The sequence below is a fragment of the Cebus imitator genome, unplaced genomic scaffold (genome assembly GCF_001604975.1).
Source record: "Cebus imitator isolate Cc_AM_T3 unplaced genomic scaffold, Cebus_imitator-1.0 Scaffold55, whole genome shotgun sequence".
Classification (NCBI taxonomy): domain Eukaryota; kingdom Metazoa; phylum Chordata; class Mammalia; order Primates; family Cebidae; genus Cebus; species Cebus imitator.
The window spans coordinates 1,460,873-1,487,343 of NW_016107370.1; the positions used below are offsets into that span (position 1 = coordinate 1,460,873).

The 26,471-nt window shown below is 40.8% G+C and overlaps 1 protein-coding gene across 17 annotated transcripts in view; it reads left to right on the plus strand.

Moving 5' to 3' along the window:
- The window catches only part of NEDD4L (NEDD4 like E3 ubiquitin protein ligase), a 346,587-nt gene that overhangs the window by 291,926 nt on the left and 28,190 nt on the right, over positions 1–26,471 (plus strand). For 8 of the 17 annotated variants that reach the window (XM_017528805.2, XM_037738594.1, XM_037738595.1 and 5 more), the window contains 9 exons: positions 513–710; positions 7,328–7,405; positions 8,739–8,793; positions 8,895–8,948; positions 14,889–14,947; positions 15,709–15,711; positions 21,929–21,994; positions 23,959–24,188; positions 25,873–25,994. In XM_017528805.2, coding sequence (XP_017384294.1) covers positions 513–710; positions 7,328–7,405; positions 8,739–8,793; positions 8,895–8,948; positions 14,889–14,947; positions 15,709–15,711; positions 21,929–21,994; positions 23,959–24,188; positions 25,873–25,994 — 865 coding nt within the window. The remainder of the gene's footprint in view (positions 1–512; positions 711–7,327; positions 7,406–8,738; positions 8,794–8,894; positions 8,949–14,888; positions 14,948–15,708; positions 15,712–21,928; positions 21,995–23,958; positions 24,189–25,872; positions 25,995–26,471) is intronic. The other 9 variants (XM_017528808.2, XM_037738591.1, XM_037738592.1 and 6 more) reach the window with 3 other exon arrangements.

Genomic DNA, 26,471 nt, shown 5'->3' on the forward strand with positions numbered 1-26,471 from the left:
GTGGGCTTCTCCATGCCCTGGGTCAAGATGCCGATAAGTGGGAATAGATGCTTTCTCTTCCACACTCTGATATAAATGTCATGGGTAACAACTGTGAGATTCCAGATCGTTTTTATTGATGTAGGTTTTTCTTTTTTCTTTTTTTTTTCCCCCTCTAAAACTTGCCAATCTATTCTTCATTAGACTGTGAGCTCATCAAGAGCAAGGGCACGTTTCTCTCCACTCTGTAAAATCTCCATCCATAACGCTTAGTACAGAATAGTATTTTTGGTATACTGAGTGGCTACCAAAGGATGGTGGTTATATGTACTTAATATTGGTCATGTGTTTATCCAACAGAGAAAATGTAAAGTTAGGTTGATTTAAAAGTAAATGAATTATGGAAAACAGGTTTTGGGGGATCCTCCCTCTTGTCCGTCTCCAAAGAGGAGCCTTCTGCAGTACCCTGGTACATTTTGGCACATTGAAATCGCACGTGCTAAAGAGTTCTAATGCTCATTGTTATTCTTTAGGGTGCCAAGGACTCACCCGTACGTCGGGCTGTGAAAGACACCCTTTCCAACCCACAGTCCCCACAGCCATCACCTTACAACTCCCCCAAACCACAACACAAAGTCACACAGAGCTTCTTGCCACCCGGCTGGGAAATGAGGATAGCGCCAAATGGCCGGCCCTTCTTCATTGATCATAACACAAAGACTACAACCTGGGTAAGGCTGCTCCTTTTATTTGGCTCCGTTTTCATCATCAAGCCTGGCATTACTTTATTTTGTTACTCCATGTTTGTAGTTCTTGCAGAGGAATTGGATTGACTGTAAAGGGTGTCTCTAGAGGGTCTCCTTAGCCTGCACCTGGCCCCTGCACGGATGGGCAGGTGGGAGTGGGGGGGGCACAGGCTGGTACCTGTCTTTGCTATTGGTGCTGGGACCGCCTTTTCTCCTGGGAAGCTCTGGTTTAGACAGTCGGCCAAACTGGGCGGAAAGGCACTGCTCTGTGCTGTTAAGATTTTGTTTTCATTTCATCGCATCTCACAAAGTGATCTCATTAGGAGTTAGAATCATTTTCAAATAATTTTTTCTTTTGTCATTTTCTTTTTGCACTTTTGTTGACATTACCCACCTTCTTTTGATTTGTCACTTTAGTTTTTACTGTTCACATCAGCTCAGTATTCACACGTCTGTGCTACATTTTCATGCCTTTAATCATGGGGTAGGGGACGTACTGAGTGACTTTGGTTGTAAATCTGATAGCTCCTTTTTATGATCATTTTGTCAGAATTGATTTTTCTTACCATGCACCTCTTTCATGTGCTCCTGAATTGTACGCAAGAAAGTGTCTGTACATTGTATTATCTTGAGCAAAATGACATTAATCAAAGGTGAATAAGCATATCTTTGTATTTCCCCATCAGTTCTTTATTTCTTTAGCTCAATCAGCAGGTGGCTTTTTCAGTGTAGTATATAGTTCTTTTAAAAGTCAGTTGGTATTTTCCGCTATATAATCTCTATACTTGTAATGAAACTGAAATTACTTCCCTTATTTCTGGCTATTTTTGATGCTGCAGATGGTTTTTCTTCCTGTCTGTTATATTCCCATCTAATTGTTTGGCTAGAGTTAACTCAGAGTTTAACTTGGTCCTATTATCTGTGCTGTTTGCTCAGAACCACTGTTATGGGAATGCTGGTTGAGTTTTGGTGATTGTCACTGTCCCTAGCTCTTTGGTCTTGGATCAACAGTGGACATACACCCTAAATTCCCATTTCTAGTGATGGACATTAAGTGTGTCCGTTTGCTAGATCAGGAACAAGCCCTGACCAAGGGGATTTGGGCTGTCATTTTATGCCTTGCCCATTGTGTGGTATCAGTTCAGTCCAGCAGGTCTAGAGGATGTGCTCCTAGAATCCTTTGGATTATGGGACATTGTGTCTTCAAGGGCGTTCTTGGCATTTGGGGCAGGGACATTTGTGCCTTCAGTTTCAGGCCACTTAACCTTGGCTCCTGCCACCAGGTGCTAATGGTCACCATTACCCCCACCCCAACATAGTGATGACCAAAAATGCCCTACACATTTCAAAACAGCCCTAAGTGCGAACCACTCGATGAGCTCTTTCCATTTTAAAGTAATAGAGTGGCCTGCCAAGATAATTTCTCATTTAGATCTGGTAACATTCATTTGGTAAACTGATAACTGCCTCTAAGGCATATAGTAACATGTAGGTTCGTTTGACTTTCCTACTGGTCCGAAAATAATGTTACAGATTTGCAGGCAAGACAAGAGGAAGAGACTGGCAGCTCTTTGGAAAATACAGCCATGGAGATTGGTTTTTAATATTTTCTCTTATTACCATGGAACCCCTGGCTGCCCTGCCAGTGTTCTCATTTACTATAGCACTGCTGTAATTTCAAGTCCTTAGCCAGAAATGGGCTCCAGAAATACGGGCTAATGAATATAAAAGTAGATGGATTAGTGTAAGGAGCCACTGTGGCTTGCCAACATAAGCTATGATTTTAGTAATTTCAACTAGCTTAGTAATCGAATCCCCTACCCTTTCACAGCCTTTCAACAGCAGTGTAATTGCTGTTGGGCAGATCGTATTTTAAATTAAACAGCACTCACTTTATTTATTGCCTGCATTGTTGCTGAATGAAACCCATTTTTAATTTCCAGTTGTCCCTTTTTACCCAGATAGTTGTTATTGACTAATTTACTGATTTAAAATTATAATCTGTTAGAACAACATTTTATTGCTGCTGCCAGTATGGAAAGTCCTCAAGGTAACAACTGGCAATTCCACAAGTTACTCCTTCTTAGGCGAACTCAGATGTGCTGGCACAGCTGCATGATCACGTCTAAACAAAGGCCTAGGCAGGATTCTCCCTGCGGAAGACACACCCTAAATTGACTGTTCATTTTGACAAAAGATGGAGGGACGGAGGGAAGCGTGAAGATAATTTGCAGCTTAAAAATCTGTTTTGAGCTGGTTTAGGGGTTTGCTTTGTTTTTTTATTTTTGAAAGAGGAAGTGAACAAATGAGAGAACAGCATAGCTATTCTTAGATTTGAATATTAGAATAGAAAAAGGAAAAACCCTGATAGGACAGGTTGAGAATGATGAAAATAGCACTCCTTCCTCCATCAGCCTGGGCACTGTTGATTCTTACACCAACCAGAAGCCTGAAAAGGACATTTCCCCTCTGTACATTGGGAAATTTAAAAATTGTATTGAAATATGTCATAAAACATGACCTTACACACACAGATATTGAAGGCAGTCTATCAGTCTATTTGGTTAAAGTTTGACTTCATTCTTCTTTTATTATTATTTTTGAGACGGATTCTCACTCTTGTCCAGGCTGGAGTACAACAGCACAATCTCGGCTCACTGCAACCTCTATCTCCCAGGTTCAAGCGGTTCTCTTGCCTCAACCTCCTGAGCAGCTGGGATTACAAGTACACGCCACCACACCCAGCTAATTTTTGTGCATTTTTTAGTAGAGATGGGGTTTCACCATGTTGGCCAGGCTGGTCTCAAACTCCTGACCTCAAGTGGTCCTCCTTCCTTCCTTGGCCTCCCAAAGTGCTGGGATTATAGGCGTGAGCTACTGTGACAGGCCAAGTTTAGCCTCATTCAAACAAAGATTGGCTTTGTTCCCCACCTGGTTCAGGCCTTTCAGGGAGTGCATGTAGGAGGCCAGGGGCTTGGGAGGGATGTGCCGAGGAGGGCATCCAGCTAAGGGAGCAGCTCGGAGCATGTGTATACAGGTTGAGTATCCCTAGTTTAAAGATTCAAAATCCAAAATCCAAAGTCTGAAACTTTGTGAGCACAAGCATGACACTCAGGCAATAAATGCTCATCAGAGCATTTCAGATTCTCAGATTAGGGATGGGGAACCAGTAAGTATAACTGCAAGTATTTTGAAATTCAAAGCCCCTCTGATCCCAAGCATTTTGAGTGAGGGATGCTCAACCCATATTAGTGTATTTATGCCTTTCACAGATGAAGCATGGGCTCATTTTTGTAGCAAGATCACACCCTAGTTAAGTTGCAGGTTCGTTTTCCATCCAAGTTCAAACTAATAAAACTCATTTTACCCTAGGCTTGGGTTGCTGGTCTCTTCTAAGATGGAAAAAATAAAGAAAAAAGACACATCTGGTTTTTTTTTATCCCTGTATTTTATATATTTTGAATTATGAAAGCCTTTTTTGAAAAGATACCGTTCTTTGCATGTTGTTTAAAAACACTTTCAGCCAGGTGCAGTGGCTCACGCCTGTAATCCCAACACTTTGGGAGGCCAAGGAGGGCAGATCACAAGGTCGGGAGATCGAGACCATCTGGCTAACATGGTGAAACCCCATCTCTACTAAAAATACAAAAATTAACCAGGCATAGTGGCACATGCCTGTAGTCTCAGCTATTTAGGAGGCTGAGGCAGGAGAATTGCTTGAACCCAGAAGGGCGGGGGTTGCAGTGAGCCAAGATCACATCACTGCACTCCAGCCTGGGTGACAGAGCGAGACTGTCTCAAAAAACAAAAACAAAACACTTCACTTTCAACTTGATTGAGGGAAGCAATTTTATATTACACGTAAAAGAGTTCCCTTATGACACCGAAGAAAGGAAGAAACAGCCAACATACTTTATGCATTGAATCTTTTATTTTCGTATCCTCAGAGACCTCGTTAGTATTCCAGCTGCTCATCAGCCCTAAAGTTGTCCATAGCTAATAGGGAGCCGTGACTGCCACGTCACGTGCTCTGTCAATTAAGGAGAGATGCCTGCCTCCTCGAGTGGCTCGGTAGGAGTGGGGGTTCAGGGGTGATCACTAGCCTTAGCCCTCAGAGCTTATTCATGGCAGCTGCTTCCATTATTTTTATTATTGTCGATATAATAAAATAACATTATAAACCTCAAGGCCTCTGGCCCTCACAGTCTGTGAAGTCTGGGTTTCCACGCAAGACCACTTAGTAGACCTTTGAAATTGAGTTGGTTTTATACTTCATGCTCTGCCCCTCACTGCCCCCCACCCGACACTTTTCTCTAATTTCAGCTTCTTCCTCCCCCCTTCTACCCCTTTAAATCACCAGCCTTTTACCAGTGGGGCTGATTGTCTTTCACGATAGCCTACATGTGATTCCAAGGCATGGCTGGCCTTGTGTGTGGCCTCCAGAAACCCTGCCCTCTTTCATGTAATAGCAGTCCTAGGCTCTCTGTAAACCTGGCGTGCTCATGGGCTATGTGGAAACGCAAGGATCCCCTGCTGGTTGTGGCATTGCCTGGTCCAGATCAGAGTTAGTATTGAGTGGTAGTTCAGTGCTTTCACTTTTTCCTCTGTCTGTAGTTAACCAGTCACAACTGCTTACCAGATTATCAGCTTCTTGGACCTTCTCAGTCCTAAATCTGCTTAGCATATTTGTTTATATTCTGTGTATGTCAGCGTACTACAGAATGCTGTCATTGTTTTGTGCCTCTGCTTAACCTGTTAAAATATATATTGGGTTCAGGGTCAGTATTCATCACCAACTGCTAACATGATTTCTTTCTTCATTTAAAAATTTGCCTAGCTAACAAGAAGCAAAGGTCGATTTTTGTTGTTCATGGTCTTTTTTGATTCTTGTCAATTCCCAAGATCTACGATTATGATTCAGTGATGCTGTGACTTAGGTGGTTGATTTGGGAAGCAGAAAAATCAGTAATTTGACAGCAGCAACGGCTCTATTATAAAATTGAATGAAGCTTGTGCCAAATGTCTTAACAGTTTACTCTTTTTAACCTTAAGCTTATTTGGTTGACAATGTGTTTTTCTGAGTTTTATCATTTATTTTGTAATCTTTCGAGTGTAAAGATTCTCCTTTTTCTTCTTTTTTTTGGAGGCAGGACTCACTGCATCATCCAGGCTGGAGTGCAATGATGCAGTCACAGCTTGCAGGTCACTGCAGCCTTGACCTCCTGGCTCAGGTGATCCCCCCACCCCCGCTTTTCAGGTAGCTGGGGCAGGCGTGTACCACCACACTCAGCTAATTTTTTGTGTTTTTTGCCAAGAGGATTTTGCCGTGTTGCTCGGGGTGGTCTCAAACTCCTGGGCTCAAGCAGTCCTGCCTTGGCCTCCTGAAATGCTGAGATTACAAGTGTGAGCCACTGCATCTGGCCTTACACTGCATTTTTTTTTTTTTCTTTTTTTTTTGAGATGGAGTCTCACTCTGTTGCCCCAGTCTCGAGTTCAGTGGCATGATCTTGGCTCACTGCAACCTCCATTTTCTGGGTTCAAACAATTCTACCCCAGCCTCTCAGGCAGCTGAGACTACAGGCACACACAACCACACCTGCCTAATTTTTGTGTTTTTAGTAGGAACATAATTTTACCATGTTGGCCAGGCTGGTCTTGAGCTCCTGACCTCAAGTGATTGGCCTACTTCAGCCTCCCAAAGTGCTGGGATCACAGGAGTGAGCCACCACACCTGACCTACACTGCATTTTAACTGGGTCTGCATAAGTGAGAGTCAGCCCCTGGGCTCTGGGTCGTAACCTTTGGGCACCTTTTTGTTCTCTCTGAAACTGCATTTACTCATCTAAAGAAACAGAGACCATGTGCCCAACCTCCTAACAAGGTCTGCTGCAAGATCATACATCTGCCCATGCCTTGGATATCATGAAGCCTGCCCCAAGATGTCAGGCTTTTGTTGATTCTCTGTGGTATCTTATGAAGCCTATGCATTAAGGAAAAATTTTTGTAAACTTTTAAATATTAATTAGCAGAACTTGGTCAAGAATCTCACTAAAGTCATATCGTAGCTTTGTGACTTTGTCTGATGAAGGCGACTCCCCCTGGAGTAGCCACATGACTTCACAGACCAGATTCACAGTATCTGCCAGGTTCAGGAAGGAGTAGAGGGGAACACAAGAGCCCCTTGTGTTCACAACGCACTCCCCTCACCAGGAGCTTGGGACCCTTAGAGAGATTTCGAAGCCGTTGTTCCCACTCCCTCTTCCTGCTACATTCTCTGGCACCCTCCGTTCTGGTTTCCCTAGTAACATCACTGCCGGGACTCTCTTCCTCTTCTCCTTCTCAAGGTCTCAGGGAAATGGTTAACCTTTCATGTAAATATTCTTACTCTCTTGTTTCCACCAATCACAAGAAGGAAGAGCACAGTCTGTGCTGAGAGACGGTCAGCCAGGCTTCCTGTGTGAAGCAGAGATGGGACCCATCTCATGCTCCAGGCATGGACAGTGTGGTTGCTTTGAAACATACACCTCAAGAGGAAAAGTACTGAGTAACGGCACATAGATACTTCCACTTAACATCTACTGCCTTTTACGTTTTTCTTGCAGGAAGATCCGCGTTTGAAATTTCCGGTGCATATGCGGTCAAAGACATCTTTAAATCCCAATGACCTCGGCCCCCTTCCTGTGAGTATGCTGGAGACACATGGAATGGTCTGAAAATGTTTGTTCAATTATCCACTCAATGTTGATGGGGAGGCCCTGTGGGCCTTCTCTTTCTCCAAGATTCGTGGCTCTCATTGGTTCGTGTTTCTTAATAGAATTGGGTGTTTAGCTGAATTGTGATTGTACATTATAGTTCATATGATACCCAATACTTGTAAAAGAGGTTTCTGAATGACTAGCCCCTAGTTGAAGATAGACCTTGTACACAGGATGTTCAAGAGACATTCTCTGCAGGTGACAGTTTAAGTGGCACTCATTTATTTTGTAACTTAGCAACCACTGAGTTCCAGCCATATCGCCGATTAAGTCATCAGAACAAAAGTAATGAAAATAGTATGGGAGGAGAAGGTCTAATTAATCATAGAAAGTTTCTATAAGTCATTTAAGCTGCAGATTTTTTGTTTTTTTCTCCCTTGTTGGTGACAGTTCAGTAGGAGTTGAGCTACATACTTAAAATTGGATTTTGAATGAAACCTTCACATACATCCTCCTTGACGTCTCACTCTCAATTTTAAAAAGCCGTGGGGGATGACAGGGCAGTGGTTGGACTCCAAGGCTATTTTTAAATGGGAGTTTTTGTTGTTGTTTTCCAAGGCTTTTTGTTGCCTAGTATATTAGGGCAACATTTGAGCATTATTCATTAGGTTATACGGGTATGCCACACCAAATCTGTTTGGTTCCTGGGTTCAAATAGAACCAGGGATTGAATTTAGAAAATGAAAGAGCATTTTTTCGGAATCTCTTGGATTCCTGAGGTTTACATAGTAAATAGGGATAGTTCAGATAAGGAGATCATACCAGCTTTGTCGTAAAAAACTTATCCAAATCTATTTAGTTCCTGAGTTTGACAAGCAAAAGTTTGTGGCAGATAGTACCTGTATTAGATCATCAACTACCTAGCTAACACAAATACAGGAACTGTGTCTGACATTTTTCTATTAACCCCCTCTTCCCTTCCTTTAGTACTCAGTGTTTATTTAATTCAGTGAGCTACTCAACTTCAAGCCCCACTGTTCATGGAATGCTGCAGTTAGCCTTCGAAGCTTTTGAGCTAGCAGCCTGTTTCCTGTTCTTCAGACAGCGCATCTGAGACTTGAGCATGTGATAAAGCGTGTTGCTAGACATTGTCAAGAGTTAACTGGAAGTGTTCGTATTTAGTTCATTCTCAATGCAAAAATGGACCCTAGCAGAAAAGAGTACAAAGGTGTCCTGTAGTTTTTAAATTTTGCCTTTGATTTTGGAACTCCTAGCTAATGTTTGCATTTTCTCTCTCCCTTCCTTCCCTGGATACTAGCCTGGCTGGGAAGAAAGAATTCACTTGGATGGCCGAACGTTTTATATTGATCATAGTAAGTAGGCAGTGGTATGGACACACAGGAGTTGCGGGTTCGAGGGAAGGGAGTCATTCAAACGTTATAGTGAAAGCTTTGTCATTTTACTCTTTATCTAGGCAGCCAGGTGTTATGTGGAGAAAATGATACCAGAGAATCAGTGCCTTCATACGGTACTGTGCATTCACCCCAAGTTTGCTTAAAGTAGCCCATCAAGCTTTCACCCAATCTGATCTTGTGACCTATTAACGTTTTCTTTTTTATTTTTAATTTTTAAACCACATTTTGGTTGATCCCTTGACTTTTGCACATTTAATAAATACACTCTGGTAATAGAAAATAAGATTAGAAATGATTATTTAGTCACAAATGTGTGAACAGTGCTTGAAGCAGCATGTAAGTTTTTTAAACACTGCCTTCAAGGGTCCTTTGGCAGGATGCCCGCTCTGACCTTATTTTCTATTCATGGCATGTTTCCTTGCACCCACGACACTAATATACATGTATTTTCTGGAAATCGTAGTATATTTGCTATAGATATTTGCTCCAGCTCCTATGAATAAATGTGTGATTTCTTGTTCCAACTAAAAGTTCAACTAATAAAAGTTCGCTTTTTAGCCAGTGGGATTTTTTCTTTCTCATTCTTTTTGGAGGTGACATGTTCTTCATGGAATCATATTTCCATGTCCCTTAAAGTTTCTGAAAAAGCATATTAAAAAGAAACCTTCAAATAGATGTAGAGTTCAAACCATGTGTGCAATTTGGCAGTATCTTGGTCTTTGCTTTTATTTGGTTCATGAACAGTCTCACCAGGTTTCCCTGGCTTCACAATTTCCTAACTAGACAAAAACACATTGATGAGCCACTTGCTGAGAAGTCTGGCTACAAGTAATCCTCCCACATACAGGACTGGTCACTATCTCATAGGCACAGTACATTTTTCAGATGTAACTTTGCGGCTGAGTACATTGTGAACAGAACTTCACATTCAGGCCCAGGGGGTTGAGGGCTTATTATAAATTGAAGTAAGCAAGAGTACCAGCAGTTTACAATTCAACTGAAAGTAGAAGTCCTAGGTGTATTTAGAGGGGTGGGCTACCGTTTGTTTAAACCAGATATTTCAAGGTGCAGAGACTTCGTTTTTGTCTGTTATCAAAAAATGTGCTGATTTGCCTACTTTCCAGAATTTCATAGTAAGCATAAAGTATTTTTCCTGCCATAAATGCCTTCACATATGTGTATAGCTTACTTTTTCCTTAATATACTATTTATTTATTTATTTTACTCTTAAGAGAATTTACTAAAATGAGAGAGAGATCACACCTCTTTTTCCCATGAAAAACAAAATAATAGTTTCCAGCTTGGTGCATTGGCTCACACCTGTAAATCCTAGCACTTTGGGAGGCCGAAATGGGAGGACCACTTGAGGTCAGGAGTAGAGACCAGACTGGCCAATGTGATGAAACCCTGTCTCTACTAAAAATGCAAGTAAATATTAGCTGGGTGTGGTGGCGCGTACCTGTAATCCCAGCTACTCAGACGGCTGAGGCAGGAGAATCACTTCAACCTGGGAGGTGGTCGTTGCAGTGAGACAAGGTCACACCACTGCATTCCAGCCCAGGTGGCAGAAGAGACTCTGTCTCAAAAAAAAAAAAAAAAAAAGTTTCCTTTATACTGTGCGTCACAATTCCGGTTTTCAGACAGGCATGAATAATACTGATCATTTTACTAAAACAAGGTCTTTACTGGTAGCACTCTTGGTCTGTGACACATAGAGTGCATTGCACACAATATCATGACAGTGTTCTGGCTGGAGATCTGATGCTTAGGTCAACCTACAAAGAATGTCGTGAATGTGTTTTGGCAAGGAGCCAAAAACAGAAAAACATGACTACAAAGCACTATCCTAGCATACATTAAAATAGTAAGAATCACCAACTATTTCACTAGTGGTGTCACAGACCTAGTATAAGATATAGCAGATGCTTGATAAATGGTGACTTGAAATCAGGGTCATGGAGGGTCAGTGGTGGAGCTCTTAGGAAGTTGCTGTCTTTGATCAGAAAGTGGAGTAAACTCACTTGAGGAGCAGCAGACACCTCCCTCCAGCCCCCCACATGCACTAGTCTGAGGCTGGCTCAATTCCAGCTTACTGGAAGGTGGAAGAGAGTGAATACCTGCTAGATGCCTGGGTTCTTCCTTACTCCTGATCAGTTGTGCAGTTACTCCAGCACTCTGCTCAAACATTTCCTCATTTCACTTGCCTGGGACAGCACCCTCAAGGCTCCTTGTATACTCTATACAGAGCCTGATGCAACTAAGCTGTGCCAATATGATATTTGTGGCCATTAACTTGAAGATTAAAATTTCTTTTGCCTTTGCACAACCATATTGAAAGACTCTGTTAAAAAGATATAGCATAAATTAGGTGACCAAAAACCGTTTAAGGAAAGGATTTGTTTACGAGAGCCCCCTTTGCTGTTCATGCTACATTTCTGCCATTTCTCCATAATTCATCAACGTGTACTCAATGGAAAGCTGTAGAGCAGCACACAGCAACGAAACAGTTCAAGTTGTTTGCCTTTCCACAAAATTTAGTCTGTGAGAACGGCAGAATATCTTTTGAAGAGGCTTTATCAGGCTGACGCATATATTCCAAATGGGTTGAATTACTTGGAAGATGACATTTAAGAATGTCCTTCCCATCAGAATAAAGCCTCTTTTTCTAAGCAATTTTCTAACAAAACTCAACATCTGATTTTGCTGTCATAATGCCTGTAGGCCAGCAACCAGCTTATGCCTGCATATGCCACATTGCTGTGAACGCCATAATCTTGTAAATTGCCTAGAGTCATCCTATCTTCCAGCATAGCTGGCACGTGTGGTCCACATGGAATTACAGACGAGACAATGAGATCTACTTGTCTTTGAATAATTATTTCTGCTTCCTATATTTTTCCTGAGAAGTGATAGATTTTCAAGATTAACAATACTCAGCCATCTTAAGGATTTAATTTCAAAACCAATGACTGATCAAAACTAATGTCTTTAGACTCCTTGATTCCTTTGGTTGCTGTCTGTGGAATAGCTCCTGGCTCTCAGAGGTTAAGGGGAGGTCCTGAACTGAATCTCTACATTTTGTAGGAATGATTTCATTCTTCTTAAAGACCAGGTATGCCTAGCAGCTGAGTAATTGGCCACAGGTATCCTATCTACAACATTAGAAGAGAAAATTGAATTCCAGTGACTTCATAAAGTCCTATATTAATCTTTCCTGTCAACAGTCTTACTAGACCTGTTCATCATGGCTAAATTGAGTTTCTCATCCTTCCACTTTCCTCTTATCCTTGGATAACTGGCTACCATACTTTCATACATTGACCATACTTCACTGCAGAATTCTTTATCATCACCATGTGGAAACTTGTGTTGTTCCAAAAGCTTGGGCTGTTTTAAAGGGTCTTTGTTTGCACCATCAGTTTCATTCAGTCATTTTTTAAAATAATGTGTTAAGTTCCTGATACCTGCTGGAACTGGTCTTAAGTGGTAGAGAGGAGGTTGCAAAGATAAATAACACACATTCCGTGTCCTCGAGGAGCTTAGGTCCAGTGCGAAGTACCGGGAGATAGTTCATGTGTTAGAAGAGTGAATCAATTGTTAACAGAAATGAAAGAGGCAAGACCTGCATCTACTTGAGGGGGTGGTTGGGCACAGGGATGGGGTCCTGCAAGAGGCCCTGAGGGAATGGGTTACTTTTCAGATGGATGACAATCACTGAGCGGGACTGAGGCAGGCAACCCCCAGGAAGAGGGGGTTGAGTGATCCTAGGAATCATGGAGAGGTGTGAATATGTGTGGATGCTGCCACATTCAGAGAAACGCAGCATTGCTCCAAACAGCTAGTGTGCCATAGGGTCCAGCATGGCACAGAGGCCAAGCCATAGGGAATCTGCCAGGTGTGGGGACTCGGGCTTAAGCCACAGGCAGTGGGGAGCTCCCAGGGGATTTCCCAGACTGGAGGGATGGGGTCAAAATCGTTCTTTAGAGAGATCCTTTTGGCAGACCTGTAGAGGACATCTTGAACCAGGGGGATTGAGACAATTCCCAGTGAAGTCCAGAGAACAACAGTTCAGGAAAAAAAATAAAAAGCTCTCTAGCAAGAAACTTATCAGGGAGAGAGAGGGATGGTCCAGGACAATCAGAGTGAGTGACGTGGCCAGGTTCCTGGTTGGGACAGTAAGTGGATTGTGATACTGCACATTGGAAGGCAAGGTCACATTACCAGTTTTGGTGTTAGGTGATCATAAGTTTGGTTTTGGTAGAGTTGAGCTGAAGTTCTTATGGGAAACCCAGGTGCAGATGTCCAAGATGGAGCTTGAAGTTCAGGTCTGCTCTGAGGACTTGTGAATCCTCATGAGTCAGCAGTTGTTAATGTATTTTCTGCTTTGATGACAACCTCCACTGTTACGGTTATAATCCAAATTGGTGTTTTAAGGCACAGTTTTTACTCAGCTATATTCCATTTCCTTTATTTGGTTTTCTTTTCTCTTGTTTTCCATCACAATAGCAACTTTTACTTTCCAAAGTCTTCTGTGAAAGGTAAGGGACCCAAAAATGCCTTTTGTGTCCATCAAGATCTTCTCAAATAGTTGAGATTTTTCATGTAAATTTTCTGCCAGCATGAAAACAAAAGATTCTACAATCATCACCTGCTTTGGTAGCTTTTTTTTTTTTTTTTAAGCTTTCCTCTGCTTTTATTAAAATAATAATAAGACTTTTTAAAATTCCTAATATGATCATTAAAACAGAATTCACTAATTATTCTTATCAACCTAACTACAGTGTAGTGTATACAGAAAATAAACAGAATCAATATTCTTCCCCCCCCCCCCCCAGAGACAGGGTCTTGCTCTGCAGATCAGGCTGGAGCATAATAGCACAATTATAGCTCACTGCAGCCTTCCCCGGGCTCAAGCGATCCTCCTGCCTCAGCCTCCTGGTTAGCTAGGACTACAGGTGTACACCACACCTGGCTAGTTTGTTTTGTTGTTGTTGTTTGTTTTTTTGGTTTTTTTACTTTTTGTGTTGCTGGGTCCTCACTATGTTTCCCAGGCTCGTCCCAAACTCCTGGCTTCAAGTGATCCTCCTGCCTTAGCCCCTCAAAGTGTTGGGATTACAGGCATGAGCCACTGCTCCTGGCCACCCTTTTCGAATAATTTTCTTCTTTTTTTTTTTTTTTTTTTTTAAGTAACCTAGGTATCCAAAAACTCCAGTGAACCTACTCTCCCCCAGTCTGCCCTCCCCGTAGCCTTCATGTGAGTCCATTGCACTCTCCCTCCACCCCATCCCAGTACACACAGGAATCTATAAACTCCTTTTAATTATGCACAGTTACAAACCCCAAGTGATCTAGGGTAGCTATTGTGTATTTTCACCTACACAAGTAATGGTATAGGTAGCATTGAACAATCTTGTTCACATTAACGCATTTGGAAGAAAGAAAACCACCTTTTGCCAGTGTGACCAAACAGAAACCATGCTCTTTAATCTTCCTCTGCTGTATCTAATTCTCTTTTTCGGACTGCCTCAGCTGCTTTGATTTTTGTGTGCGTATGAGTGACGCATGTAATAGATTATTCATTTGTTCAATGCAGGATTCTTAATTGAAAGCAGTTTTTCAACACCATAAGTGAAAAGTATTTGAGATGAAAAAAAAAAAAAATCCTGTGTGTGTTTGTTAGCCTTTTGGGAAACTAAGATTTTTTAAATGCCTTTTTTCAATGAAATGAAAATCAAGATCAAGTTATAAATCCTTGAAAGAACAGGGGTTTATAAGTCACGTTTTAGCAAGTTGTTTGCCCAAAACAGTATGAATAGATGGCTTCACTTTAGTTGTGCATTTTTGATTGTTTTTAACTAAACAGTATGTGAGGGGGTTTGCCATATAGCGCGTAGTTACCTTCTAACTCTGAAATACTAATTTGTATTTAGAACACAGGGTGGGGGATTGGATAGCTTTTGAAGAATCCAGAAATACTTCTTTCTAAAACTTTCTTTACTTAGAATAGATTTGAACTAATGTCCTGATTTTTTTTTTTTTTTAAACATTTTCAGACAGCAAAATTACTCAGTGGGAAGACCCGAGACTGCAGAACCCAGCTATCACTGGTCCGGTCAGTATTCTCAAATTCTGCCTCTTCAGTATAAGATTTTTGGTTACATATTTCCTGTGTATTACTGATAACAATGATGTCAAGGGACTGGTGTGATTGAGTAGTTCACTAGAAATTGAGTACTTTGCTCCCATCTCCTCCTTACCAAAGTTTTCGGGTGAGATACGGCTGCATGTGCCTTTTCAGATGGATTTAATTATAAAGGAAAAGAAAATAGCTTAATTATGACAGGAAAATTAAACATTTTTTCTTCTCTGTTATCAAAGGGTGGATTACAAGTATAATCAAAATTTCCTCCCTTCCCTTTTATATGAAGCAAAACCAAGCCCAGTATTCATAGAGTTTTAGCATTTCTTTAGGAGAGGAGTAGTAAACGCATGCAGTAAGTTTAAATCTTTTACAACTTTAAAAATCTGTAGAAGTGAGATTGTAGCTAACTTCAGGTGCTGGTAGAGTTAAGAATTTTAAACTCTGCTGACCCACAACGTTACCATGGTTCCCTCTTACATGCTGGTTAGAAAAAGAATCAGTTCCGATGCAGGTGTGATGACCTCTTAAAAGACTGTAGCACACTGTTCCTAAGGTGATGTGAGAACCGCACTCCCAGGGCATCAGGAGTTACTTGGTATCACACACCTGTGGATGAGTCTGTAGAATGCAGCCACGCTCATCAGCAGAGAGCACACCACCAGCTTTTGTCAGTGGTTATACAAGGGCAAGGAGGTAATTTGAAATTACGGGAGATGTACCATGATCAGCAGAAGGTTGCAAATTTGGGATTCTTAGACTAGAGGAGCAAAAGGAACAGACGTTTGTTATATCACATGCTGAGCTAAGAGCTAAGAAGCCAGTAGGTAGATTTAAAACTCCAATTTCATGGCTTTCATCTGATTCCATTCAAATTATGTTTTGAATTATTAAGATAGGTCCATCTGAAAACTTAAAATTTTGATACTGCCTTGCAAATGTGCCCTGGTAACTGACTACCTTTAGTAATCTGTTGGATTTGTTCAGCCACCTGGGTGCTATTTCCTAGGCAAAGTGCCCAGTAATACCTGGGTAAAAACAGTCAACATTTTTCTCTATGTGACTTAAACACTGCCTTACTCTGATGCTTCCTTTTGATATATATATATTCGCAGTCACGGTTGTTAGAATATTATTTTCTCTTCTACATTATTAGAACAAGGTAAATTCAAGAAACTACTCTTTTCAAGGGACAGAAGACTTTTGACATAACTTTGAAACCTTTTCAAATATTTCTATCACTTATCAGTCACCAGCTGTCACTCCAACACTACTAGTCCTTATTAAATCTTATTGAAAATTGCTTAGCATCGTAAAGCCAAGTAGATTTGCCCCCAAGAAAGAGCTCTCTGTTTTCTGTTAATAAAAGAGCCTTTTTTACTCTTTTGTTATCATTATTATTCATGGTATTGCTTTCAGAAGAATCTGTATTTGGGTAATTATCAACTTAGTGTAGACATTTGGCCTTTGTTGTCATTCAGTTCTAAATATTTGGCAGTTTTCATTTGATTTTTCTCCTTGACTTATAAATTATGTAAAATATGCTTTTTAGTTTCTAGAGTATGGGAGGGTTTTGCCTATTCATTTTTATTTTTAATTTTATTGCATTATGGTCAGAGAATATTGTCTGTAGAATATTTATTATTGGGTATTTATTTAAAACTTCATTGGAAGCTTGATCATTTCTTGTAAATGTTCTTTTTTTGTTTAAAGAGAATGTGTATTGTGTCTTTGGTTGGAAATAGAGTTCTTTATGTGTCCATTAGGTCAAGCCTGTGGTGTTCAAATTATCTGCATTCTCGTTGCTGTTATTCTATTGGATCTAATCAAGATAGTTGTGTCAGTCTCCATGGTGATTGTTGCTCGGTCAGTGTAGTCTAAGATGTATATGACTGCATTCTCTCTCTCTTCATTCGTATTTGCTTAGCATAGCTTTTCTCTCTCGTGGTATTTCGCCTTCTTTCTTGCCTTTTATTTGATTGACAGAGTGCTCTCTTTTATTTTCTCTATGTGCTTGCAGGTTGTACTTTCTATCCTTTTAGCTCTCACATTAAACTTTTTAACCAACTACTTGACTTAGGATTGAAATGAACCACTGTCTGCTCTCCTGGGTAGCATCAGGACCTCAGGGAACTGGAATGCCATTCTTCCCACTCCCACTTGCCACGTCATTGTTGGGTGGAATTTTAAAACTACCTTGTCTTTAAACTTTTCTAACAGTCAAATAGCCATTAATAGGTTATCTTTTTTTCTCCCTACCGTCCATACTGATTTAATTTTACCAAATGTAAAGAAATTTCTTTGCCCACCTCGTTGGTTCGCCCACCATTGGTTCTTCTATCCATTTTTTTTTTTTTTTCTGAGTTAAGTTTTGATCTTAGTGAAGTATAGTACAGTTTATGGTTCTTAGCGTGTGGTCTGCTGAGCAGAGTATCAGTATCGCCTGACAGCTAATTAGAAATGCAAGTTTTCAGATCCTGTCCCAGACCTACTGAATCAGCAGCTCTGGGGTTGGGACACCAGTCTTTGTTTTAAAAGCTCTCCCAGGGATGCCAACACCCACTCAGGTTTGAGCACCTCTTCCCAGCAGCACCAGTGGTGAGAGTCTGCGAGTGGTAATGTCTCTTACTTTTTGACTCAAAAGGTCTCATGTGACCTCTGTTGAATATGGAGTTCAGCTGATGATAGAAATCTTGGTTAAGTTGTTTGCCTTCAGTGCTTTGGAGATACTCCTGCATGTCTTCTGGCCTCCATAAATGATGAGAACAGGTTTGCTCTCAATCTCATTGTCATTTCCGTGTAGGTAAATTGCTCTTTTTCGCTGGTGATTTTGAATTTTTATTTGTGTCTTAGATGTTTTACAGTTTCACTATCATCATGTATCTATGTGTGGAGTTCTCTTCATCTATTCTGCTTTGGACTCAGGCTTCTTCAATATGGGGATTGTGTCTTTCCTCTGTTCTGGAAAATTCTCAGCTATTATTTCTTCACATACTGCATGTTTCCCATTCTCTAAGTGTCTGTTTCTGTAACTCCTATTGGGCATTAGTTCTCTTTCACATTGTCTGCTTTTTCTCTTAACTTTTGTGTTTTCTGTCTCTCTCTCTCTCTCACTGATGTATTGTGAATGATTACTTAGCTCTTCCAGTTAATTCTTTAAGCTTTTTTTGTAATCTCTTTATCAGTTCATCTTGTTTATTATTTCAGTGACTAGGTTTAATTGCTCAAAGTTTTATTTGGTCGTTCAAAATTTGCTTTTGTCTTCATGGTTATTCTGTCCTGTTCTCTTTATCTCTTTATTTTTGATGCTTTCATCTCTTTATTATTTTAAGATATTTATTTCTTAGCCTCTTTCAGATTATTCTCTTATCTCTGGTCCTAGGAACATTAAATTTCCCAGTACGTCTATAGACTCTCCTTAGGAGCGTAGATTATTGCCTAGTTGAGTTTATAATTTGTGTGTGAGTATGTGTGTGTGCGCACGAGCGTGCATGCATGCAAGAGGGGGAGAGAGAGTGTGAGCAAGCTTTTTTTTTTTTTCCTATGAGGCTTTTGTAAGTCCTGACCTGTATTTACTGTTAACTTCTTAGCTTAGGTTCATGCACCCCAGTCAGTATAACTGTGGACCTCATACCCACTTTGGCACAGGCTTGGAGTATGGATTTATTACAGGTCTGTTTCTTTTTGTTTTTCTCCCATTTATGGTCCTGGACAGAAGGTAAGCTTCCTTGCAACTTCCCTGGTCCGGTGGGTAGAGTTTCCTTGTCCCATTTCCAGATGTTAGGTTTTAAACAACAACTGTTCTTTCTACGTCACGTAGACCAAAGGCAAGTTCTGTGTCCCCATGGGAGGATTAAAACCCAAGCCCCTATGTCTAGGTCCAGTGCCCACTGACTTCTCTAATTGTGAGTCTTTCTGCTTATCTGGCACCTAGAGTTTCTCTTCCCAGGTTTTAAAAATATCAGTCCTAAGTAGGCCTAGCATTTCTACATATTTTTTAGGGAAGGGGGACCCTTTCTGTGCAGCTCAGTGTTTAGCATTCCTGTAAGTTAGTATGCTCTCTGTAATAGCATTTTATCACTAGTAATAGCATTTAGTAAGTGCTCTTCATGCATGCCGCTGTAATGAACACTATCTCATGTGGTATAACACATATATTTTTCCAAGAACCTTATAATCAGCTGATGTGAAACTCACAGCCGTCCCCTCAGGAAGGCAGGGCAAATGTTATCTCCAATTTGTCAGAAGCTCAGAAAGCTGATTCTATTGCTGACAGTCCCTGCAAGGGTCACAGTCAGGACTGGAGCCCCAGATGCACTGGTGACACTGATGTCACCACGTCGGGCATGAGCCCTTCTATCCAAGGAGCTCCAGTGTCACCTGGAGAGTGATGATGTGGAAACATTTAGAACCAACTTGCACAGTAAGGCAGGCTTTCATTCTGTATCCAAAACAGGAACACAGATTTAATGCAGAGCAAAAGGGCTTTAATCAACAGGACATGTTCATTGTTCACATGGACTCATTTTACAAGCTAAACTGGAAGCCAGAAAATGACATTCCAGGTTTTCAAGTGAGAACAAATGATTTGATCCAATTAAAAAAAAGAAATGCGCGTGTAATCTGTTCAGAAGCTGTGCTGTTAGGATGTTTGTCCTGGTACGTTGTGTGACACTTTTCAGGAAGAGAATATAAAAACTTGTTCTTCTTGTTCTATCATGAGAACTACCTCTAGAGAGAAAAGATAATGAGTACAGGAGGAAGACAGTGATTTTCCGGCTTCCATGCATCATTCCCCAGAAGGAGAAAGGCCTGAAATATCTCAACATTTCCACCCACGCCTCCTCAGCCCCTGCCAGGAGACAGAGCAGGCAAGGGAATGGGTATCACAGACTGGGGGCCACATGTTGAAATCTGTTCCTTGGGGAATGTGTCATTTAAGACAGTCGAACTTGCATACACAGTGATGACTGTTTAAGCTTTTTTTCCATCATTTTCGGGAGCGGGGGAACTGTGATGTAACCGTGATGTTTGGAGAACCCTCACAAATGCAGGAACAAACAAAAAATAATTGCTGGGAATCACAGACTTTGAGAAATAGAAGAGCCGAGTCAGGTTTGTTCTTCCAGTCACATCGTTCCACTTCACAGTGAAGAAACTCCTTAGTAGAGAGGTTGTATTGCAAAGCCAGCTGATGAGACACTACCTCAGAGCTCAGGCCTTCCAACACTGGCAGGAGAGAACGGAAGGAGGTCACTTTTTTAGTTCCGGTCATTTTTTTCCTCATGGCACTAACACGGTTTATTCATTGATTTCTTATTACCTGTTGCTCTCAACAGCTTGTGAGCTCCAGAAAGGAACTGGGAAAACTCCCTTGCTTTATGTACTGTTATTTTTCTAGCACCCAAAATACTTTGCACAGAGTAAGGTGCTCAAGAAGTATCGGTTGAATGATCAGCAAATGAACACCAGAAAGTGAGAAAGAAACTAGAGAGGAAATCTTAGTTGGTGATGGGAGGTAGCGTTGGTAGAGCAGAAAGGATGATATCTTTATTGGCTTATGTCAGAACATTGTATTCTTTTTCTTATTTTGGTGTTTGTCCAGGTATTAACAAATTTATGCCTTGCCTAGACTCAGGATTGCTCTGTGGTTTCATCAGACTCAATACTGCCTAAAATAAATAGGATATGAGGTCAAACCTGTCGTTCAGTAGAAAATCAAAGAAGACTGGCTTAAAAACTAAGAAAAGACCATAGGCAGTATAAATTGTCAGTATAAATGTTCCTAAGCTATATAAATATGATGTATTTATTGCTCTTGAATGACAGAGCAAAACACTGACATGCTTATTTTCTGAAAGAGTGGTTGTTTTGTTTCAGGTTAGTTTTTTATATAAACTTGTCTTAAAACTATAAAGGAGGGAAGTTCTTCTTCCTTTCTTCTCTTTCTGGTCAGGATAAGTATGGTGAAAGCGTGAGGTTTGGAGTCTGGAGACAGTAGAGTAAGGATCAGTATATTTTATTAACTTAAGCCAAAATGATACCAGCAGAAGTATTCTCTGCCGAAATTCATGCTAGTGGCTAAAACGCAGTGAGTTGTTTTCAAGGTTCTCACAGTTATATCTGTGTATATGCAAAAACCAATCCTTTTTGCTTTGTAAAAATACCGTAAGCTTTTTCAATAGCCGAAAGTCAGGGCTCTGACTCTAAGATATTATGAGACACTTTACAACATAACAAATAAAGATTATTTAAATGACTACATTAAGATGTTACTCCTTTGCCTGAAGAGATATTGCAACTTTTAAATAAGTATAGTTAACTGAATTCCCGAGCCCTCAACTGTGGTACCATCACTCTGTTTCATAGATAAAGCATTTGAGATTTCAAGAAATCCTTGCTCAAGACCACAAAATATGAAGGGACAAACCTTCTCACTCCTAAATGGAGGATTTTTTGAGAATGCCATCTACCTGATTTTATATTTCTTGATAAGAATGTTAGTTCACTTCCCTTTCTGCTCATTGTATTTCCCTACAAAGATTTTTTAAATCATGATTAGACTTCAAAATGCCAGCATAGGTCATTCTGGGTTGTATGTTAAAAGTATCTGGCCAATAACTCTTAGCTAAGCCACAGCAAAAAAGAAAGAGAAACACCCTGACTCATATTCTGACAAAAGTTACTTGGAAAGCATGTCATTTGTGTAGCATACCCCTGAGTAGCAGTGTAGCTGTTTTCAGGGGTGAAAACGCCATTCAAAGCTGATAGCCCTAATCCGTTCTAGGACTTTCCCCGGTGCTGTGTAGACATTATCTAAGTTTTCCATGGATAATCTGAAAAGTGAGAATTTTCAGTTTATGATTCATGAAACTCTCTTAAATGTTGGCTCAGTATACATAAAATTTTAAGTATATTGTTTGCTTTATCTATATTTATAAATTTATCTTCCAGGCTGTTCCGTACTCCAGAGAATTTAAGCAGAAATATGACTACTTCAGGAAGAAATTAAAGAAACCTGTGAGTAATCATGCCTTCCAAAAATGCTTTCTGTTAGTCATGTGTAAGTTACCACAGTTACTTCAGTGAGAACAATTTGTTACTTTTATATGAATACTAAAAATATTACCTTCCTTTCCTCACTCACTTTGATCCTCCTGGTTCTTCAATCTGAATTTTCTTTTTAACAGAAATGGTAAGTGAAGATTAACTCAGTATTACATATCAAATCTTCTGAAGGGTAATTTGATATGTAATGCATAAAAAAACAGGAATGATTTTTATGGGATATAAAATAATTCAGAACCCTAGTCACAAACTCTGGGGAAGCCTGTTCAATTATGCACAGTTATCATATTTAATAAACCTGGATCCCACTTAGAAAAAATGTTCAAATCTTTCCTTGTAAATGCAGAAGCTTAGTTTCACCTACAATATTTATAATATAAAGTTATATTTAATTATAATAATTTACAGTATTAGGTCAAAATGTAATTTTCTGCTTATAATTATCCCTGGCAGTTTAAAACAGAGAAACTCTAAAAATTTTTATAGGCAGTGTTTTAAATTACGTTACATTTTCTAATGACACACCACCCCCAAATTGTTCAGTGTTGTGTCCTCTGTTTTACTTTCCAATTCCACTTTAGCAGTTTTCTCTTCGGTTTTCTCCATCACTGTGGTTATACCTCTGGGGAGCAGAGGGAACCTGCCGCAGCCCATACCATCTCCGGTGGCCTGGGCTCTGTCCCCATTTCTCCCTGTCTCCTCCCCTCAGCCGGTGCCTCCTGCCCGGGACACCTTCTCTGGATAGGGCACAGTCTCTGCTCTCACTTAGGGGTTTTGGTCTCTGTTCCAAAGTCCTGATTCAAGCATTTGTGGATAACTACTATTGAAATGATTCTTTGCCTTCAAAACTCAAATGAATACTGAAAATTCCATAGTGTTTCTTTGTGACTCACCTCCCCTGGTAATGATGATGACTTGTTGGTCATCACCCAGTCTCACTCTGTGGCTCTCACATAGCAGTGTCTTCTACTTGGAAACCATCTCTGCAGATTTAGACTTACAATCAGATCAACCCTGGACCACCTCTCCGCAGAAGGCAGTTGCCACAACCTTGGTCAAGTGTTTTGTTATTTTCTTACTTTCATTTTTTTTGGGGGCGGGGAGACAGAGTCTCGCTTTGTCACTGGGCTGGAATTCAGTAACGCGATCTTGGCTCACTGCAACCTCTAACTCCTGGGTTCAAGCGGTTCTCCTGCCTCAGCTTCCCAAGTAGCTGGGACTATAGGCATGCACCACCACGTCCAGCTAATTTTTGTATTTTTAGTAGAGATGGGGTTTCGCCATGTTGACCAGGATGGTCTCGATCTCTTGACCTCTTGATCTGCCCGCCTCAGCCTCCTAAAGTGCTGGGAGCCACCACACCTGACCTGTTTTGTTATTTTCATGTCAGTGAACCATGCTTTGGGCTGCTTTCCCCACACTTGGCATGATCAGGGTGCCACTTTCCATGGCAACAAAATGGACTTCAGGCACCAATGGATTATATTTACCAACTGGAGGCCCTGCCAGAGTTGAGCATGGCCCCAACCTGGCCAGGTGGGATTATTATAGGTTTGATTACCTGGGCTAAAGTCTCTTGGGTGAAACAACAGATGGAGTTCATTGTCTTTCAGTTGCCATTGACTGGAGAGTACCCAGAGTTGTTTATTAAAGGGGGCGAGGAGGATTTTCTTCTGGGCAGCAGAGTTTCTGACTCAGCCTGCGCACTGCTAGTGGATGCTGCGTGTCCCATTGTGACACAGCCAGGCTTTCTGTCTGCGAGGAAAAACCTCTAAAGGAGAGAATCTCAGTTGAACCCATTTGTCACTGCCCATTTCCTTAAGGACTGCCATCTTTTCTACGCTTTGTCGTTTTTATTAGAAAGCAAAGTGTGTATTTGCTGTATGATTATGTGCTTTCTTTTGTCTTTTGTGTAGGCTGATATTCCCAATAGGTTTGAAATGAAACTTCATAGAAACAACATATTTGAAGAGTCCTATCGCAGAATTATGTCTGTGAAAAGACCAGATGTCCTCAAAGCTAGACTATGGATTGAGTTTGAATCAGAGAAAGGTCTTGACTATGGGGGTGTGGCTAGAGAATGGTTCTTCTTACTGTCCAAAGAGATGTTCAACCCCTACTACGGCCTCTTTGAGTACTCTGCAACGTAAGTATATGGCCATGTACACCCAGAGTGTGTCCCCCACTGAGACAGTTGTATGAATTTAAATGGAATGAAGGAATAAGCAGTTCACATGCTTTAACTGCTGCATTTATTCTCTCCTCACCCTATGGCCCCTTGCAAGTCTAGAACAGGTTCTGACTCTACCTGGTGAAATAATGTACTCTGTGAACATCTAATATTGATTTTTGTCTTGTCTGTTGGGTTCATGGAGTTGAAAACAGGTTCTGACTCTACCTGGTGAAATAATGTACTCTGTGAACATCTAATATTGATTTTTGTCTTGTCTGTTGGGTTCATGGAGTTGAAAACAGGTTCTGACTCTACCTGGTGAAATAATGTACTCTGTGAACATCTAATATTGATTTTTGTCTTGTCTGTTGGGTTCATGGAGTTGAAAACATGGATAATTATGGTAAGAAACAGGAGGCAATTCTCATTTGCAGTGTTCAAGAGAACTTGTCAGCATTAGAATCAAAGAAAAAGGGAGGTATTTCTTTAACAGGAGTGGTTTCCGAGGTCTCTGCATAAAGGCAAATTGTAAGGACTTTGAGGATCTAGAACCATGTCCTGCTCCTGTAAGGAAAGAACCAGTTTTCCCCTTGAGTTAGGATTTCAGCATTGCCAGGCTTGGAAAATGAAGCAGATTAAATTGCTTTCTGAGCAATCAAATGTCGGCTACTTCTAGGTCAGCCATTCCTCCTCCAGACTCTGAATCCTCCAAGGCTTAGGCTGAACCCAGGCCCCCGGTACAATAGTCACTGACCTTGCTGAAGGGCATTTATCATCACTCCAGCCCTGGGCTCTAAGGGGACGTGGGTTTCCCCTCATCTCCCACCTGGTACCGATCTCCTGGGGCCTCATTTGGAAGGCAGCCTTAGTACATCCTTTTCGGTTGCTCTAGCCAAGAATTGCCCAATTGGTTTGTTGTTAATTGTTACTGAGTCCTGTGAGAGGGCTCACTATGTATAACTTATCCAACTATTGAAGACAGAGGGCAGGGTAGGGAGAGACAAGATCTCTACCTCTCCTCCGCATTTTCAGGGTTACCCCCCGAAGGAATCTATCTGTGATCCCAGTTTGAAATCCACTGATCCTCATGGTTGTGAACCAAGTAAGATCATTTGGACAAATTTAAACATTTGCAGGTTTGCATTGTTGAGAGAGCCATATCCTGTTTCCAGTCCCCTTGAGGCCTTTTCAGAGTAGAGTAGTGATCAGAAGACAGACCAAGGGTTGGGTCCATAGCAAAAATCTTATGCCCAAGCCAAAAGCCTCTGGAAGGAATTAACCTTCTTTTATCACAGAGACGAGCTAAAGTACTCACATCATTGGGAATCCCTGCACAGCCTCTTTATTGTGTGGAGTTTCTTATCTCCCCAAGATATTTGGCTGAACCATATGAAATAGACACTTTTGTAGGTCAAAAACAGTCAGACATCAGCCGTGTCATATGATTTCATTGACTTTATAGTGCACATGCATCAGCCTCCAAGGTGGGTCATGGTTGAGCGTGTGGTAAGTCATGTCCTCTAGCCTGCACCTTTTCACGCTAGGCACAGAATGCTCTCAAGGACACTGTAAAAGTTGAGTGACACGTGGCAAAGAAATACGTAAAATCTTGCATTTGAAAGTGTGATTGGCCTTTTCCTCTCTTTCTCATCAAAAGGGACAATTACACCCTTCAGATCAATCCTAATTCCGGCCTTTGTAATGAAGATCATTTGTCCTACTTCACGTTCATTGGAAGAGTTGCTGGCCTGGCAGTATTTCATGGGAAACTCTTAGATGGTAAGTCTTGAAGTAATAAAAATAGCTCAGTGCTGCCGGTGGTTCCCTGGGAGGTGTCTTATGTTTCGCAACATGAGTTTTTAAGCAAAAGTTTCACTGGTTTACTCATAAAGTATTTTTGTCTTTTGCCCGTAATGGATGTGCTTTTCTCTGGTATCTTATTTTGGGCACTGAAGACATAGTGTCTACACACAGTTAAACACAAAAGTTTTTTTAACTTCAGTGTAAAGCACAGAACATTATGTATTTATACCTTTGGATGTTTTCTGGAATAACTTTAGTGAAAGCAAGATTTGATAACAGATGGGAAAAAACTAATTGAAAAGTTAATTAAAATGATCTCATCCATCCAATATTCTGTGATTATTGCATTTGTCCCCAAATTATTTTTTTAATTTGAAGGGATTAAATAATTTCAAAATAATGTTACAGCTCAGCTAAGGCGTTAACCCTGAAACAACACAAAATAATTTCATT